The sequence below is a fragment of the Marmota monax genome, unplaced genomic scaffold (assembly GCF_021218885.2).
Source record: "Marmota monax isolate L192 unplaced genomic scaffold, Marmota_monax_Labrador192_F-V1.1 WCK01_AAM20220418_F8-fsc00719, whole genome shotgun sequence".
In the NCBI taxonomy this organism is placed as follows: Eukaryota; Metazoa; Chordata; class Mammalia; order Rodentia; family Sciuridae; genus Marmota; species Marmota monax.
Genome location: NW_026692197.1, coordinates 76,454 through 93,685, shown reverse-complemented (window position 1 = coordinate 93,685; position 17,232 = coordinate 76,454). Strand labels below are relative to the sequence as shown.

The following is a 17,232-nucleotide window of genomic DNA, read 5'->3' as shown; positions in this document are numbered from 1 at the left end:
CTGGAGCTAAGTGCTTAAGTATAGATATAGTATTTCTAACCACAATGGTTAAAATAAAATCTTTACCATATAAATTATATGGTTGTAAAAAAGAGCTTGACTTAAAAAAAAAGTTGTCCTCTATTAAGCATAGCTTTTGTTTTCCAAATGACAATTGACAGCTTCATTTTCTAATATTTTCCATATCAGCCAAAGGTTTCCAACTATATTTACATATTCTTGTACTAAGATTTTTGTTTTTGCCAGTTTTTACCAGTGACCATCATCGGGATGCACTTAAAGTTCTTTCTGAATATTATTTTTAGTTACATTTCATTATTTGGCTTTTTAAATATGTCCATAGTCTTTCAGGACATGAGTTTCAACGAGACAATTATACATTTCCAATAAAATTCAATGCTGAAAATTTGAACATTTTATGTAATGGTGAACGAAATTCAGAACGGTGTTGAAGATTAAAAAAAAATCAAAGTATGTGCAACAGAGCAGAAATATTTGGAGAGTGATGAACTATTACTGGTTTTAACACAAGTAACATGACTTCTTTAAACCTCACAAATCAAAGACCAGATTAATTGTATTTCTTTTATTGTAAAAAGGATGATTTAGAAAACTTCTCACTTCTAAAAATTTGGTACAATATAGTTTTTATTTTTTTAACAGATAAAGTTCGTTTATAGTCCAAGGAGTATTTGTGTTATCACCAAGGCCACTATATACAAACACAAGAGGGGAGCTTTATTTCTTGGTCTCTTCCTCCTTGGACAGAGTCTGTATGATGTCCACCTCCTTGGCCTGGAGCGCTCCTCCTAGTGCTTGTGTGCTCCCTTGTTCTTATACCTGCAGGTCTCAGCCTGGTCAGCCAGAAGCTTCTTGTCAGCCTTACCTGCCTTCAGCTTGTGGATATCCTCCATGAGGATCCACTTGTTTTTGTACACATTGCCCTTTACCTTCAGGTAGAGGCTGTGATATATATGGTGGTAAATGTTAGATTCACGGTATCTCTGAGCAGCCTACACAGAATCTGCATCCTCTGCATGAAGGTGAACTTCTCCTGCATTGGAGCATTAGCTGTACTCTTCTGCTTACCTATGCCCACATGTCTGTGCCTCTGGGGAGCCAAGGTAATTTTCTGACATGCAGCCCCATAATGGATAGTCACTGTTTTGTGGATGATCAGCCATTTTTGATCAGCTTCCAGATCTGATCCAGATCTGATAGTTGGCCTTCGAGATTACATTGGTCTCACTGGGATCCAACCAGATCTTCTTTTAGCCACAGCAGAGGACACTGGAGGCAAGCCTCTTCTGAAGCCTCAGCTTCCTTCTGGCTGCAGCTGTAGCTGTGAAAGGAAAGAGCCCAATATAGTTTGAAGCTTTTCATAATATGTATAAGATTTAAACATTAAATACTTGTAACATATTACATGTATATAACATACCCATATATTCACAGAATCATCTTCATTTGTTAACAGTGTACAAATGGTTACATAGTACAGAGATCATATTTACTTAAACTTGTTTATGAAGAGTTCAGTGAATCATTTTAGTTTTTCATCTTTCACATTTTACCAAAACATCCTGAATACAATGCGTGACACACACTCTCCCTCCCTCTCTCCCTCACCCTCTCTCTCTCTCTCTCTCTCTATATATATATATATATATATATATATATATATATACACACACACACACATATATATTTAATAAAGGTAACACAAAACTCACAGGCCATATCTGGCCTGCCACTTATTTTTGTTTGTTTGTTTGTTTGTTCCAATAGGGGATACTGGGGATTAAACTTAGGGGCACTGAGCCACATCCGCAGCCCTATTTTGTATTTTATTTAGAGACAGTGTCTCAGTGAGTTGCTTAGCACCTTGCTTTTGCTGAAGCTGGCTTTGAGAATCATGAGGTCTTCCAGCCTTAGCATCACAAGCCAATATAAACAATATTGTATGGTAACACAATCACACTAATTTATAAGTTGTCTGTAATCGCTTTCTTGCTACAACACCAGAGTTGAGTAGTTGGGACAGAGAACTACCAGTCTGAAAATTCTAAAGGATTTACTATCCTGTTACCAAAAAAAAAAAAAAAAAAAAAAAAAAAAAGTGTGCTGACCCATGGGCTTCATGAATGTGTCATAATGTAAGCTAAATATTTCACTTGCTATTCCAATAAGTGTCCTTTTTATGTTTGGAATTTTCCTCTTCTAGATTTTGACTAATGTGTTTAAAATAGAATACAATATGAAAAAAGCCTAAATGTCTATATTAGTATATGCATATTATATTCACTAGTACTGAATATTGCTTTGCATGATCATTTTATAGCTGAATATATATATATATATATATATATATATATATATATATATATATATATATTTTAATGTGTAATTTTTGTAAACAATCTATTTTAAGGACTCATGTCTCATCTGAATTTGTGGTCACTTAGACTTTATTCAAGGCCAAGAGGCATACACTTTTCAACATAATGAATCACACCTCCCTTGGCTTTGAGCCAAAATGTATTTTATAGGAAGTTGTATTATAGTTCTCAACATCATTAAAAACTACAGGGATATAAATAGCTGTTTTCTTTGCCCCAAGGCCGTGGATCCCCCCCCCCCATTGTGTGAAGTATAAAAAGAATCATATTATTTATAGAAACCTAAAGAGAAAATAATGGTAGCTGACATTTGTTGAGCTTCCATGGTACTTCCATGTACATTTTCTCATTTCATCTACACAAGCACCTTAAGAAGGAGGGTGGTGTATTATTGCTGCTTTACAAATATGAAAATGAAGGCTTAATTAATATACTGGCCCAAGATCACACAACCCATAACTGACAGAGATGGAGCTCATACATAGAGTTGTTAGATTATCAAGGAAAGGCTCTTAACTGCTATCTCACTATTAAATAATAGGGGTGAGTATTTATACACTTTGAAATACTTTCACACAAGGTGACATATGTTAATTATCTTGATTTAATTATTTGTAAAATCATTAACATCACTTTATACCCCATCATGCATATAATTATAAATTTAATTTAAGTATAACTTATTATAACAGTTTCTAAATAAAAAATACTTTCACCTTCCTTTAAACATGGTAAGATAACCAGGCTCAAGAATATAACAGAGTTTCCTGGTAAACTAATATCTTCATTTCCTTCACTGGCAGACCTCAGTGGGAATGTCATTTTTTTTTTTTTTTTTTTTTTTTTTGCTGCCATTCCTCTCTTGTTGCCTAGTCTCTCCTCCATTCCCCACACACCTGTATACCCTGGAGTGAGTTGAGAAATCATGCCTTTGTGGGGTCTCTGGCTTCTCACCCTATTTATAATCCTCAGCCTGTAGACAAGTCTCAGTTTCTTTCTATCTATCTATCTATCTATCTATCTATCTATCTATCTATCTATCTATTTTTATTGGTCCTTCAAAACATTACAAAGATTGCAGAATCACTAGCTCTGAGACCCAGCAGCATTTACATACCCCCTCCCCGGCCAGGGTGGAGTGGAGTGGGTTAAGGCGGGGTGAAGAGGTTGGGACAGGCTAAGGGACTGGAGCATCCTCATTGGCTGGCGGTTAGTGTCCGACCTGAGTCCGGAACCCGCGTCCCCATTCACTGTCTTCACCCCTCATCCCAATCCAATCTCCCACCCCCCACCCCCGCCACCCGGGCCCTACTTACCTCCCGTCTCCTCGCCTGTCCCCTTTCCTTCCCAGCACCATCACCCTTGGGGCTGGAAGGGGCTGCTCTCCGATACGCGAGAGAAGTCCACGAGGCAGGAGAGGGAGGTTGGAACTTAACTCCGCACTTGTGATAGGGAGCCAGGGGGAGGCAGAAAGAGATAGGGGGGAGGGGCGGAGAGGCGAGGAGAGCCGAGAGGAGGCAGGAGAGAAGTGAGGCGAGAGAAAGAGAGAGAGAGAGACCCCTGCCGATCCTGAGCCAGAGGGCGGGCGGAGGGAGGGAAAGGAGTCGCTGGAGCCGTCCGGGAGCAGAGGCAGAGGCAGCGGCTCCGTGGCGGCGACAGTGGCAGCCAGGCGGCCGCCTAGCTGCCCGCTGGGAGCTCGGCGCTTCGCGGATCCTTGCACCTGGCAGCTGCTCCCTGGCCGAGCGGAGCCGGGGCACCCGGACGCAGTCTTCTCTTCGTCTGGTAAACCTGACCTCCTCGCAGCTCGGGGGCGGCTCCGGGGCTGCGAGATAGGACAGGGCTCCGAGGTCCTGCCGGGCAGCTCGGGAGGAGGCGGAGGCACGCTCAGGCGAGCGGGTGGGTGAACGGGCATCCTGGTAGCCCCTTCCCTCTTTCCGCGGAGTTGAATCTGTGCTGCCCGTGTCCAGGTGCTGGGCTTCCGCACCGATATCGACTCCCCATTCCCGCCCTCGGCCGCCTTGTCATGCTGCCCAAAGTGGATACGGAAGCCCTGGGACTGGCTCGATCGCGTGGGGAACGGGGCAGACGCCGCAAAACATGCAAGGTAGGGAGGCGCCGCGTAGCTCGAGGGCTCCGGTGGCTTCTCCACCCTCAGGCTAGCTTTGTGGGCTTCAGCCTCCCGCCCGGCGCAGGCCCTGGAGCAGCGGGGCTAGGGACCCTGTAGCCACAGGCTGTGGGGCGGCGCGCGGGCATCAGGATCCCTCCTCAGGTGCAGACATAAAAGTTTATGGCTCTTGAACAATGCGGGCAGAGCTTTGCCAATCGATGTCTAATTGGTCGCTTCTGATTAAGAGGATTCGAGCTCTAAGGTAACTCCAGCGGCGGGCAGCTCGAGGCTGAAGGTACTTTCGAATAATAAGATCGTTCTGAGAAATGGAATGTGTTATTGGACATTCGAGCAGATATTCTCGGTATTGCGGTGTACTTTGATAATCCGTCTGGAGGGAGAAGACTGCAGAAAGAGAAGGCGATCGCGGAAAAGCTGTGCAAGCGGTGTCTGTGAGCAGCCCCTGCCAAGCCCAGGCTGACCCCAGGGGTGGCTTGGGTTTGGACAACTTCAAAACTGTTGGCAGAATTTAAGAAAATCAAAGTTACACCATCCTTCCTTGGTAGGGTAATACTGAGTTGAGGAGGTATGGTTTGTTTCTTGCCCCCTCATCCATTCAAGAGCTGAGATTATAGAAATCCCATTTGTTTTTCAAGCTCTTGATTGCTAACAACAATAACAGAAAAAAAAAAAAAAAAGAGAGAGAGAGAAAGAAAAAAAAAAGAAAAAAAAAAGACATGTCTCAGTTTCTGAGTCTAGTGAACAAGAAAAGGAGCTGCTGTCTCTCCTGTACAAATCACTGGTCTGGAAGGTGACCTACTGCAAATGGCAGAGAGAGCTGACCCACAGGAAGGGGCAGCAGGGTTGAGTTCCCCTGGGTCCCCTACCCTTCAAAGTCTTTGTGGCTGGTAGACTGAGTGTAGTGGGTAGTGAGACTCTCTGAGGGTTGAAATCTCCTCTAGTCATGTAGCTTTGTCACTTAAATACTCAGTTTCAAATGTGTAAGAACATTTGAAAATGCTTCTTACAGGGCATATATCTCAAAATTTACAAATACAGAGAGAGATAAGGTGTGTTTACTGTGGTGATTTTTCAGTCTAGAAATTAGTTTATTCATTTATTTACTTCATAAAAGGTACTGCAGCATTTTTTTTAGGCCCAGCCAGGCTCGTGCTCTTTTCTTTGCCCCAAGGCCTTTGGTCCCCCCAACCTCATTGTGTGAAATATAAAAGAATCATATTATTTGTATAAACCTAAAGAGAAAATAATGGTAGCTGACATTTGTTGAGCTTCCATGGTACTGTCAATTCTGCAGTTTATTCCAGGAATGCCTGAGTGGTCTTGTCACATAAAACCTGATACTGTCACTTGATCTGGGGACTGAGAGGTATGGCAACCTTCATCATTCTTCAACCTTCATCATTTTCATTGGGTAAACAACACAGTGATGCCCGGATATAGATCAACACAACAAGAATGTGGCTGTCTCTGCTGTTTACTATTTAACCCTGCACTAGAAATATCACCTGACACATTGAAACCAATGCCACGGGTTTGATCGCTTGCACCAAAAAATTAAAATCTAAAAATAAATCAAAAATAGACCAGAAAGGATGTAAAAACCTTGGAAGAAAGAGATCAAATAAATATCACTATGAAATATAATTGTAAATGTAAACACCCAAACTACAAACAACAAAAGAATCTGGTAAGCTGCTGGCAAATACCAAAATGATCCTAAGTTAACAGGCAGCACCTAAGAGCTGCCTTGAATCATTGTCACTGGGCCACCTGTTGAGAATTGTCTCAGGTGAAGGCTAACCACAGGATCCTTTCGACCATCTGATTTCAAAATGTTTATCCTACCAATTCTGAAAATTCTCTTCCAGACCATGTCCTTAAATTACCCAGATGAATCTTCCTGAAGTGATACAAAGAATATTCAAAGCTGATTAAGCACTTTCCTAAGCAGCCGATTTAAAAAACAAACAAACAAACAAAAACCCCCAAATCCCTCAACAGAGTTTTTGGCATATTTACAATTTGAAGACCACCAGCTGCACTCAGTTTGTCCCCTATGCTGAAATAGTGGTAGTCCTGGGACTTTTCAACCAAGGTGAATCAGGGTTTCTGAGCATGATCAAAAGATTTAAAAAAAAAAAAAAAAATTTCCAGAGAAAGTTTGTCACAGACCTTTCAATAATCATTGTCCCAGGGTCTCCTACAATAATGGTTCTGACCCAGTGAGAGGCCAGGATTAAAGAAATATGCTTAGAATTGAATTGAGTCCACCAGAGCTACTGTTAAGAGAAATGCATTCCACAGAGTACTCCTCAGAGAACCTCTCCTTACCAGACCGTAAATCTTTGACTTCTTTTCACTTGATATGTGACCACTTGGAATTCATTTAAATATGACTGTGAATATACGCTCATACATGTTCAGAGCATATTACTTATACTTCCATTTTTCCTGGACAACATATGCAGTCTTATGTAGGACTTTGTTATTCACAACTCTGGGATAAGAATGAAATGTTGTATAGCTTTAAAATAAATTGCATGCCTTCTAGATAATTTCTTTGTATAATTTTATATGGTTTTAAATACATCACAATAATGAAAGAGTTAAAACATTACCTGTTTTACAACTTTAAAAAATGAACAGCAGAATCTATTCTCCTATCAACCAGATGTAATAAAACCAAGATGCCTTTTCTCATCCCTGACAATTTATGTTTATTTTTTCATCTTTGCATTTGTTTCTCATGTCATACTTGATGTTATCTATGGCTATTGTGTTTGGTCTAGAACCTTCTCTTACTACATGTCCTCATGCAGATGTGTTTGCATTAAGATTATCTATTTGAGTCTGAAACTCTGAGGTGGAGGACTCTATAGGATTGAACTCAGTTGTTTTTCAACTTGACTCTCATTTTGAACACCTGAGAGACTTTACAAATTCAACCTGGGTGCTAATCCCAAGACTCTAACTCGGTAAGTGTGGGGTGAGGCCCATACTCAGTATTTCTTAAAAACCTAACACGTAATTCTAACACATATCTAAGAGATGAGAAGAACTTTTAATACTGCACTTTATGCTGTCAGGGTTCTAACCTTTCACTCCTGTCAGCCTTTATCTTTTCTAGCATTTCCCCTCTTTTCACCCTTCTTCTCCCCTTTTCCTTTCCCTTGCTTTTTCTCAAACAAGTGAATAAAATCTGTGTCATTTTGAAGGTGCTATTTCACCTTTAACAAAGACAGCACCAGATACACTGGCCATAGACTCCAGTTCAAAAGTCCCATCTTCAGAATTGAAAGAGGAAACCCACATAATCTTTTCCTCACTTTGGATGCTCATAAAGTCTAATGGTAATTTCTGAAACAGGAAGGAAATAAAAGAGTATGACTCCTGGAACTGAATGGAACTGCAGACAAGCTGCCAATATGCAGATGAGCCACCAAAGCCTGGGAGCTATTTGCCATCTATCAGCATAGAGGGAGGTTAGAGTGGAAATCCCCAAAATGCAAGTGACTCAGTTTTCCCCTATAGAAAATGCTTCATTCCAGCTGCCTGATTTCCCTGCTTAAATAAAGGGGATATAACCATGACTGAACAGGAGGGGGAGTTCACCATGCTTCCTGTACTGGTGGCAATGTCAATTGGGTTGCTTCTCTACTCTCTGAGGCCTTGGAGAGCTCTCTGCAGAAGCTTAAGATATTGCATACCAGGAAGGGAAAAATAGAAGTTGAAGGGAGATTCAACCATGCATTTTCTTCTTTGTCAGAGACTTGTGTGGTGGGAAAGAATGAGAAGGGCTGTTTCCATTTCAACTTTTCTACTAACAGACTGTGCCACCTTGGCAGATTACCCACCCTTTTTGAGAGTGTTTCCCCAACTGTGAAATGAGACTAGCACCTTCAACACAGGACAGGTGTGAAGGACAGGTGAGTTATTGTACCTGAGTTAGTGCACATTTTAAGCATATAGAAACATGAATCTGGATGCAGCAGCACACACTTGAAATCCCAGTGCTTCAGGAGGCTGAGGCAGGAGGATCAGATGTTTGAGGCCAGCTTCAGCCTCCTAAGTAACTTAGTGAGACTTTGTCTCAAAATAAAAATAAGAGAGAGAGAGAGAGAGAGAGAGAGAGAGAGAGAGAGAGAGAGATAGCACACTAGGGTTATGTCTAAGTGTTTAAGCGCCCCTGGGGTTCAATCCCTTGTGTGAAAAAAAATAATTTTTGTTGCTGTGAAAGTATTTGGAGATTATTTGGTATATAAAGGAGGCAAGAGAGAGAATGTGGATGGAAATAGTAAAATGTTTGGATATAACTGATCTCACAGGTATATTTTTATATGTATGAAGATGGACCTACATTTTAAAAGTTCAATTGTGTCTTCATTGATTTTAAGGTATAAGGAGAAAGACATCAACAGTAGATATTTCTTATCAAAGTCCTAATAATATAGAAGCTATCCTTTGATGCTTCCTTTAAACTTAGCACAGTGATAATATCTTCTTTTTATATCATCTCATCATCTCATTTAATCACAGCCCCAATGATGTAAGAGTTCTCAGTAGCCATTATCCACAACTCTGTGCAACAGTTAGTGTTATTCCCATTTTTCAGATGATGAGTTTGATCAAAAGAGAATTTTTAAAATCTTTCCCAGGATCTGCACCTAATAAGCAGTAGAATAGAGTTTCAACACCAGGTGAGTGTGACTAATTTTTATTTTTATTTTTAACATTTATTTATTTATTTATATTTTATTATCTTGAAGAGAATGGAAGCCATGCTCTCACTAATTGGAAATTACTTTTTAAAAATTTTGAAATGAATTATTTTTTTTCAAAATGAATTCTTATGGCTAAATGTTGGTGTCCAGGATCCTAGAGGACATCTCCTTGGTGTTCCCTGTCCTCCACACAGCCTTGGCATTTGGGAAAGCTGACCACCAGAATGGTGGACGATATGCTCACTGTCCTTCCATCCCAAAGGCAAGCCCAGGGAGTGACCCTCAGGGAGGGAGCCAGCCTGCCTTCCTGGGGCTCTCCCACCACCAGGTGACAAAAGAACCCCTAGCCCAGGCCCCATAAAGCAGGCACTAGAGATTGGCACAAACTCCACCAAGAGACTTGGTATAGCAGCAGGGGGATTAGAGAAGTGATTTGGTGGAAGTGTACTGTTTGATTCCAAAATGCACACCAATACAAAAACTATCAGTTGTTGGGAAACCTGTCCTCCTTTTATGAAGGCTTCTTAAGAAAACAAAGAAAAAAACATCTATATTTAGAAATGTGAACTGCCCTTAAAATATTTCTTTTCTTTCAGAGACAAATAATCAACATGCATGTGGCCACATTTGCTATCCTATTTTTTAAACTAGACTAGTATGCAAAATATCAATCAGCTCTGACCCAGGGTGTAGAAGCTTCCATCAAGGGCCATATTCTTGCTGGGTGGGCCATGGTCTGCACTGCCAGGACACAACCTACCTTATTCTCTGGCCCCAAATTCATGCACACATACAAGAAGGGTCCACAATCATGTCACGATCATTCCACAAACATCCCCCTTCCTTCTACTGCCTCCTGTGTAAAAGACTGTAGTAATATAGTGAGTACAGGCCTAAGTACCAGAAAAGAAAATTTATAGAATTAATCTTCAGAAAGGACAACTCACCCTTGGTAAATGTTGCATAATGTAAAAAAGACAACTACAGCATGATGCAATATAGAGGGAATGGAGCCTCAGTTTCTTTGTATATAAAATGAGCTTGGTATTAATACCTAGTTTGGAAGAGTCAGGAAACTATATTGAGAAACATAATTAAACATGCTCAACTCAGCAGTTTCTGGCACATTGATAGCAGAAACTATAAATAGTTTCCTCTTCTTCATATGAAGATTCTGTCACTCTCTGAGCAGTGGAGGCAGATTAGAGTTGATTCATCCAGGTATTTAAGCACAAGTTTATCCAGTGACAACTGCCCTCCACTCAGTCTCTATGTTCACTGCATCAATTAATGAGCTTTCTCTGGGAGAAACTGCCAACATGGAGATTGTTCCTTCAGAACTCTAGGCTTAGGCTTAAACACTATCCACACTCAGCTTGCAGAACAAGACCTCCCAACACTAAGCCATGTGCTGGCTTTGAAAATAGGAGGTCATCTTGCTGGTGGAGCTGTCCCACAACTTGTTTCACTATGTTCTAAGTATTCTTTGTAGAGTTGCCAAGACCTGCAAGGGTTCAGAACTAGGAAATACATATTGGCTTCTATAATCACTAACACCCAGGAAGGAGAGACAAATAAAGAGGCCTGACCCCATTCAGGACCCATTCCAGATATTTTTTTAAAAGGCCAGTTGCCCACAATACAGGTCACACGGGTTGAACAATCTGTGATTGTAGCCTATTAAGATCCACAGAGAAACTAAATAGTAACAGATAAATAACCTAAAAGAGCTTAAAAATTCTGTTCTGAATAGAAAAGAATCCCATGTAGGGGCAAGATGGCATGAAAAATTGTAGGTTAATGGCCTTTCACTTTAGAATATAACGAAACACTTATAGTCCCAGCCTGGAATAAAATATATTGTAGGACACTAATGCATATAATAACAGTTTATAAATAAGTTGTGTTAGCACTGATTGCAATAAATTGCCTTGTTTTAATATGATATTGTAATTAAGATATGATTGGCTTGCTGCCTGATTCTTGCCTAATTTGGCACCAAATAATTTTTTTTTTCATGGACAGTAGTTGTGAATGAACCTAAACTACTTTTACTAATATTCTTCTTGTGGGATGAACATCTATTAGAAAAACAGATCACAAGTTGGATAAATCTGTGCCCTCTTAGGTAACAAATATTGTCATTTCTGACTCAAAATTATCCCCTAAAATGTTTCTAATGTATAAAACTTTTTTCTAAATTAAAACCCTAAATAAACACTATAGCTTCAATTGCTATTAGTTGATTTAAAAGGCACTAATTTGGGGGGTCACATGGCTGGTCACATGCATTATTGGTCTTTACTGGCTTTGCCTAGCTCACACCTTGATGAGTGGGTTATGATAATGATTACCTGGGCTACTCTTCAGGGACCTAAAGGCCACTTTTCCTGATTACACCACTGAGTCTTCACCTGGGCCTACAGATATCTAATCAGTAACTGCAATAGGATGAAAAGTCTGAAAATCTCAGTCTTTATTCTGTGTCTGTCTCCTTTGTTACCTTAACCTTTTGCCAGACTCTACCAAGTTCCGCATCTAGACACATGGATCATTTTGGAAATGTTTTGCCTAAAATTAATATAGTTAACATGACCCAGACTGCACAGGGTTCTGTGTCTGTCTCTCTCTCACTCCTCCCTCAACTACCAGCCATGATGAACACAAAAAAACAAACCATGAAGGACTGAAAAAAGGTGGCATAGGAATTCCTGCAAGCTCTCTGCCAATTCCCAGAGAAGACTTGATTATTCCTCTCCTTTCCTTCATTATCCTATCCATCTCTCTCATCACTCCTGTCCTGTATCTGTAACTCATCAACCTCCTGCTGACTGGTAAGCTAAGCTCCCTCTTCTTTCTTCCACCACTCAATAAAGTCTTTCTTTCTCCCCAGCACTCAGCTCTGAGACATTGAGTTTCCTGTGGGATGATCTTCTGATCTGAAGTTGGTAACACAATTTCCCCTTCCATCTGATCTATACCACTGGGTACATGCTGTACTCTTGGAAAATACCACTGTAGCTGGGAGCACAGCTGTAGCTGCAATGCCCTTACCCCCCAGCTGCCCCCCACCACACACACACACACACACACACACACACACACTGTTCAGTCTAGTCAGATCTCCTTCCTCTGGGTAGCTGTGTGTAGTTCCATTCTAGCACTACACCTATCAAAACATTAGCATCTTCACATGACCCTCTTCATCCTAGTCCTAAGTAGGCATGCATGACTCACTTGGTGTTTCCTGAACGAATAGTCTTTTGGGCATTGGATTAGAACCTAGCTGCATACCGAGGAAACAGAAATTCACAATCATCTCTGCCTTTAAGTGTTTCAATTTAGAGAAACAGCATTGTACAAACCACCTCTATTTGGCACAATGACATTAGCTTTCCATCATGTTAAAAGAAAACAGTGCCTAGAAAGCAAATGGAAGTAGCAGCTAATTGGTTGGAAAATGATGGGAAAGATCATGGAGGTGGCTTTTCTTTGCCTGGGAATTAAAGGAAAGACTGCCAGAAAGTCTTCCTATGTATATTCAGACATAAATTAAAATACATCATTTCAATGTATGATCCCATGAAAAAAACAAATCCATCATTCCTGAACAGCAAATAGCATTATCTCTTCTAAAAAAAACACAAAAAGCAAACATTATAAATCTTGGATTGAGAAGAGAGGAAGGAAGGAGAGGAACGAAGAACTGCAAGATGAAAGAGAATTTAACACACATGGTAGAAGGTGAACAGAAGAATATCACTATCAAACAGCATTCACACAAATCTTGTCTCCATTTTACTGGCTAAGTGCCTACTGAAACAGTCATATCTTTATATCACCCAGATGTTTTAAGAACTCTTTCAAGTAAATGACTAACAACAGGTAATTAAACTCTAGCTTTCCTTTTCTATACTGAATGAAAGAGATTAAGTCTGCATATAGATGGAGGCTGTAGGTTCAAGCAAGAAGCCATCAGCTTTGTCAGCTGCCCATTTTTCTCATACAAAGCTCATTTGCATGGCTTAAAATGTTAAGATCTGGCTTCTTTAACTAATAGTAACATAGTACTTGGTCCACAAAGAAAGCCTTTAGAATCAAAAGATGTTTCAGGCATGACAGTTTTAGTTAAAAAGATATTTTATTAATTTAGCATGGTGTAGGATGAAGATGTCCTTATAGTTTATCAACTATAAATGACTCAAGGCTTGAAGAAAATTAGAATTTCTCATTGTCTCTCTCTTGCCAGATATCAGCCAGGCTGCTCACTCTGTAAGGACAACTTTATGAGTTAGGGGCTTTTGTGATCCAGGCTCCAATCTAAAGAAATCTCAATACCTTGGGCTCATCCTGACTCAATGAGGACAGCTTGTCACAGAATAGGCTCTAACACTCAGAAGCTGCTAGAGAAATTCCTTCTGGCTTTGTAGTTCCATTTCAGTGCAGAGTCCTGGGGAAAACTAGAGCAGGGCAAAGGTCCTAAGGAGCTGAATACATGATGGGAGCCACCTGGGTGTCCTGAAGAGACAAAGATTTTCACCATTTCAGGTCAACATTGTGTTTCCCACTACCCCTAATAAAATGGCAGTGATGAAATGACAACAGCTACAACTCATGAGGATGTGCTATGCACCAGGCATTGTACCAAGTGCTAAACCTAATTTATCATTCACAACCACTCTGTGAAATAAATTTTATTACCATTAACGTCATTTCAATGTTTTTATTAGTTATACATAGAAGTGGAGTTCAACATTTTATAAATACATATAACATTTTTTCCATTTAAATCCCCAGTACCTCTTTTTTCCCTCCCACCTTCACTCTCTGGATCACCTTTCTCAATTCTATTGATCTTCCTTCTATTCATTTACTGTTTTTATAATTGAGGCATTATATATAAAAAAGCAGAATTGATAGTGATTTATTCATACATGCACTTAGCACAACTTGGTCAATTTCAATCTGCAGTTCTTTCCCCTTCCCATTCCTCCTCCCTTCCCTAGATTCATTTCCTTTACCCCATCATTCTCCCTTCTATTTTTATGAGATCTTCTTTTATTTTTAATTCCTAATTTCTTTCTAGCTTCCACACATGAAGGAAAACATTCAACCTCTGACTCTCTGATTCTGGCTTATTTCACTAAGCATGAACTAACATTATATTTTTAGGTGGATAAGGAAAATTCGGCCCCAAAAGTCAGAACTATTTACATAAAGCTACATGGATATGGATTAATGGTGCTAGAATTGAAATCCAGCTTTTAAATGAAGTAGATGACTTACCTGTCATGTCATAACCTATGATTACTCTTCAAACAAACTCAGGTTAATGGAGAACAGAGAAATATGATGACCTGATTTATTTCTTGGGCACAAGAAAGATGAATCCCTATCTATTAGTAAGACTAGGGGTCATCCTTCACCTATTCCAGAACTTTTCCACACATTTCCCATGGGCCAGATTTGTTTCTGTCAGAGGAAATGGCATATTTTAAAATCAAATTATTTTGTATATAGGGGAATATGTGTAGGAGGTAGAATCTATCAAGAGAGGCATCCTATTCAGCTTTGGAAATGAAGATAGGATAAAAACAACATAGCAGGGAAGAAATCCAGATTTCTTGTTCTTGACAGAGATGTCAGAATAATGAAGGGAGAATGTTTCTAGGTATTTTTTCTATTTCTTTTGGGAGGAAAATAGATTCTTTAGGGATAAAAGTCAAGCTGCATCAATTTTAAATGCAGAAAAAATATTTCTTTATTCCTAACTCATTTAGTAGCCTACACTATGGATTGGAATAGTAAAATGACATAATAATAGTGTTATCGGAGTTGAAAACCAGGGGCCCTACTTGGGAGGTACCAAGAAACAAGTTCTGGCCAAGTTCCCCCCCAAAAAAACCAAAAATAGAAAGAAGAATGATGATAAAAAATAAAGAAATTTTCAATATTTATTTTTAGTTGTACACATATATTTTGTTTATTTATTTTTATGTGGTGCTGAGGATTGAAGCCAGGGACTTGCATGTGCTAGGTGAGTGGTCTACTGCTGAGCCATAACCTTAGCCAAATAAAGGAATTTTAATCAATATGACCAGATTGGGAAGACAAGCGAGATGAAGCATCTCTGCCCTGTCTTCAGGATACTGACATATCCCAGACTTCCAGATTATATAGATAAGGGGACCAGAAATATGCATACTCAAGCCATTTTGATCAGAGTGGTCTGGTTGATCATTATCTCAGTCAGACAGGGTCTTTCCTGAAATAAAGCTGCTGTTGACTGAGGGGTAATTTCCTCTCATCACAAGACATTTAGGATTAGACATAATGTTCCTGGAATGCAAGGTGACTCAGAGCGAAAGAGACAGATATGTCAATATTGTTATCTCATTTTAACCCATTGGACATTTGTAATCCCAAGGAAAGAGTACTTTTAACAAAGGCAACCTCTAAATTCTTGTTACAATAGCACTTACTTGGGTTTTACAATGTTATACAGTGCTTTAGTGTTTATTATCCTCACAATACAGCTAAGTGAAAAAGTAGGATGGAGATTATTAACCTCATTCTCTAGTGAGAAAACTAATTTTTAAAAAGTGAGAAGAAAGAACTATTACTTAGTCACACCTGATTGATAATTAAAAGTATACAGTTCCAAATGTCTCTTTGTTGAAATTCAGGAACTAGTTCAAATGCAGAGTAAAGTTCTCAGAGGGCAGGTTGGTGAAGTCCTCAACACTGATACTACTTTGTACCATTTTCTGTTCTTATTGCTTTAGAATAAGAGGTAGGTATATGTCTGTGCATCAGAGTGCATCAACTGATTCTCAAAGACATTTCTCATACATAGCCATATTTTAGATGGAACTGAAGGTTGAAAAATAGTAAGTGCCAACAGAATAAGTATATAATAGCTTTATTTGTGCTTCCAACTAAGAAAACACTAAATACATGTGTTCTATTTTTCTTGCCCATTGTGCTAGAAAATCTAAACAAATCAAAATCAAGGAAAGAAAACTACAGACCAGTAATCCTGATAAACTCAGATGCAAAAATCTTTAATGAATTATTAGCAAATCATATTCAATAATGTATTAAGAAGATTGTATATCATGAACAAGTTGGTTTTATTTCTAGGTTTCAAGAATGGTTTAACATACATGAATCAATAAATGGAATTCACCCCTGAATTGAGGGGGGAAAAAACCCTTAATCATCTCAGTAGATGAAGAGGAAGTCATTGAAAAACTCCACCAGTCATTCATGATAGAAACACTGAGGAAATTAGGAATTAAAGAAACTTGTCTCAACATAATAAAGGCTATCTATGAGAAAGCCAAAACCAACATCATAGTAAATGGGTATTTACTTTAAAGTATTTACTTTAAATTCTGAAACAACAGAGAATGTCCCTCTCACCACTCCTATTCAGTATAGTACTAGAGATTCTAGCCAAGAATTAGGCAAGGAAAAAATAAAAGGGATAAAAATATTAAAAACAACATCAAGTCATCACTTTTTACAGATGATATATCCTATACTTAGAAGATCCAAAAGGCTCCACCAGAAGATTGCTAGATATAATAAACAAATTTAGCAAAGTAGCAGATTATAAAATCAACATATGAAAATCAAGAGCTTTCCTATATACCAATAATGACTCTGCTGAGAAAAAAAAAAAAAAAACAGGAAAAGAATCCCATTCACATCACCTAAAACAAAAATAAACAAAAAAGGAATAAAAACAATAAAAGAGGCAAAAACCTCTACAATGAAGACTATATAAAACTGAAGAAGTTACAAAAGACAGAAGACTATGAAAAGCCTCCCATGTTCATGGACAGGAAGAATTAAAACTGTTAAAATGGCCATACTACCAACATCAATATATAGATACAGTGAAATACCCAACAAAATGTCAATGACATTCTTCATAGAATGAGATACAATAGTCTTAAAATTCATCTGGAAGAGTAAA

The 17,232-nt window shown here is 39.1% G+C and overlaps 1 protein-coding gene and 1 pseudogene across 1 annotated transcript; both read right to left on the bottom strand.

The window, feature by feature from the left end:
• Positions 1 to 738: 738 nt before the first annotated feature.
• LOC124080337 (large ribosomal subunit protein eL19-like) lies at positions 739 to 1,313 on the bottom strand (annotated as a pseudogene).
• LOC124080324 (uncharacterized) lies at positions 1,200 to 14,541 on the bottom strand. The gene is made up of 4 exons (XM_046426222.2): positions 14,535 to 14,541; positions 4,705 to 4,911; positions 3,716 to 4,416; positions 1,200 to 1,342 (listed from the first exon to the last, which is right to left on the bottom strand). The coding sequence occupies exons 1-4, from the start codon at positions 14,539 to 14,541 to the stop codon at positions 1,316 to 1,318; spliced, it is 942 nt and encodes a 313-aa protein (XP_046282178.1). The 3' UTR covers positions 1,200 to 1,315.
• Positions 14,542 to 17,232: the final 2,691 nt, after the last annotated feature.

Excerpts from the sequence above, each read along its gene's own strand:
- LOC124080324 (XM_046426222.2), bottom strand. Across the intron at positions 4,417-4,704 it reads CGATTGGCAAAGCTCTGCCC|GCGGCCGAGGGCGGGAATGG; the intron begins GCATTGTTCAAG and ends CAGCATGACAAG. Across the intron at positions 1,343-3,715 it reads GACAGGCGAGGAGACGGGAG|CTACAGCTGCAGCCAGAAGG; the intron begins GTAAGTAGGGCC and ends TTCCTTTCACAG.